General features: G+C 46.0%; 1 protein-coding gene across 4 annotated transcripts in view; it reads left to right on the forward strand.

The window, feature by feature from the left end:
- Window positions 1–525: 525 nt before the first annotated feature.
- LOC142483677 (pregnancy-specific glycoprotein 22-like) overlaps window positions 526–1,276 on the forward strand; it is a 223,071-nt gene continuing 222,320 nt past the window's right edge. For all 4 annotated transcript variants that reach the window (XM_075583692.1, XM_075583689.1, XM_075583690.1 and 1 more), the window contains exon 1: window positions 526–619. In XM_075583692.1, coding sequence (XP_075439807.1) covers window positions 556–619 — 64 coding nt within the window. In that variant the 5' untranslated portion in view covers window positions 526–555. The remainder of the gene's footprint in view (window positions 620–1,276) is intronic.

Raw genomic sequence — 1,276 nt, forward strand, 5'->3', positions numbered from 1 at the left:
TGCTTGGCTTAAAGGGCCGGTTGGTGTATAATTTATTCCATGTAAATAAAACTCCATATAGAGAAATACAGTCTTTCCGGCCTTAACTTGGGACTAATTGTGGGCATAACAATATAAACATTTGCGTTTAATAAAAGCTGTGTCCATTATACACCACATACAGTGTTAGCGTGTAACATGTGGTCATTTGTTAGTATTTTGCATTATTGTTTTCCCTTTGCACCAGCTACTTTATTATTTTCATTTATGGTGAGCGATGTGTCTTTGTGTGTCTGTTCCATTATACACCACATACAGTGTTAGCGTGTAACATGTGTTAGTGTCTGTTCCATTTTACACCACATACAGGGTTAGCGTGTAACATGTGTTAGTGTGTTATTGCGGTAGGAAAAGGGGCACTCAGGGGTTTGGTGACAGTGCAGGACATGAGGGGTTAAAAAGGGGAGCCCCTTCGCGTGACACAGAGAGGATGGGTTAATAATAACACATTGTGACACCACATGGGCACTTCCTCAATCACACAAACGCACAACACTCTGCAGCAGACACAGCGCGATGCTCTGCAGGAGAGACACCCCACCCAGGGATCCCCCCCGTCTGAGGGTCTGTGTGCTGGCAGGTAAACTCGGGGGAGACCCCTCTGTGCACATTGTGACACAAACACACACACACACGCAGTGACACACACACACACACACACACACACACACACACACACACACACACACACACACACACACACACACACACACACACACACACACACACACACACACACACACACACAGTGACCCACAGTGACACAGTGTCACTGTGACACACACACACAGTGTCACTGTGACACACACACACGCAGTGACACACACACACACGCAGTGACACACACACACACACACACACAGTGACACAGTGACACACACTGACACAGTGTCACTTTGACTCACAAACACAAAGTGTCACTGTGACACACACACACAGTGTCACTGTGACACAAACACACACTCACACAGTGACACACACAGTCTCTCTCACCTGTACACTCCGGTTTATTATTATGGACACACAGTTACACGCACACAGTGTTAGATACATACAGTACACACAGATAGATACACACATACACAGTGATAGAGACACACAGATACACACACACAGTGATAGATACACAGAAACACACACAAACAAACTTACCTGTACCCTCCAGCTTGTTACCAGGACCCCACAGTCCTGTCTAACACGGCAACGACACATCTCAGTGTGAGATTCAGGATTTTTG

This window comes from Ascaphus truei, unplaced genomic scaffold (assembly GCF_040206685.1).
Source record: "Ascaphus truei isolate aAscTru1 unplaced genomic scaffold, aAscTru1.hap1 HAP1_SCAFFOLD_354, whole genome shotgun sequence".
Classification (NCBI taxonomy): Eukaryota; Metazoa; Chordata; class Amphibia; order Anura; family Ascaphidae; genus Ascaphus; species Ascaphus truei.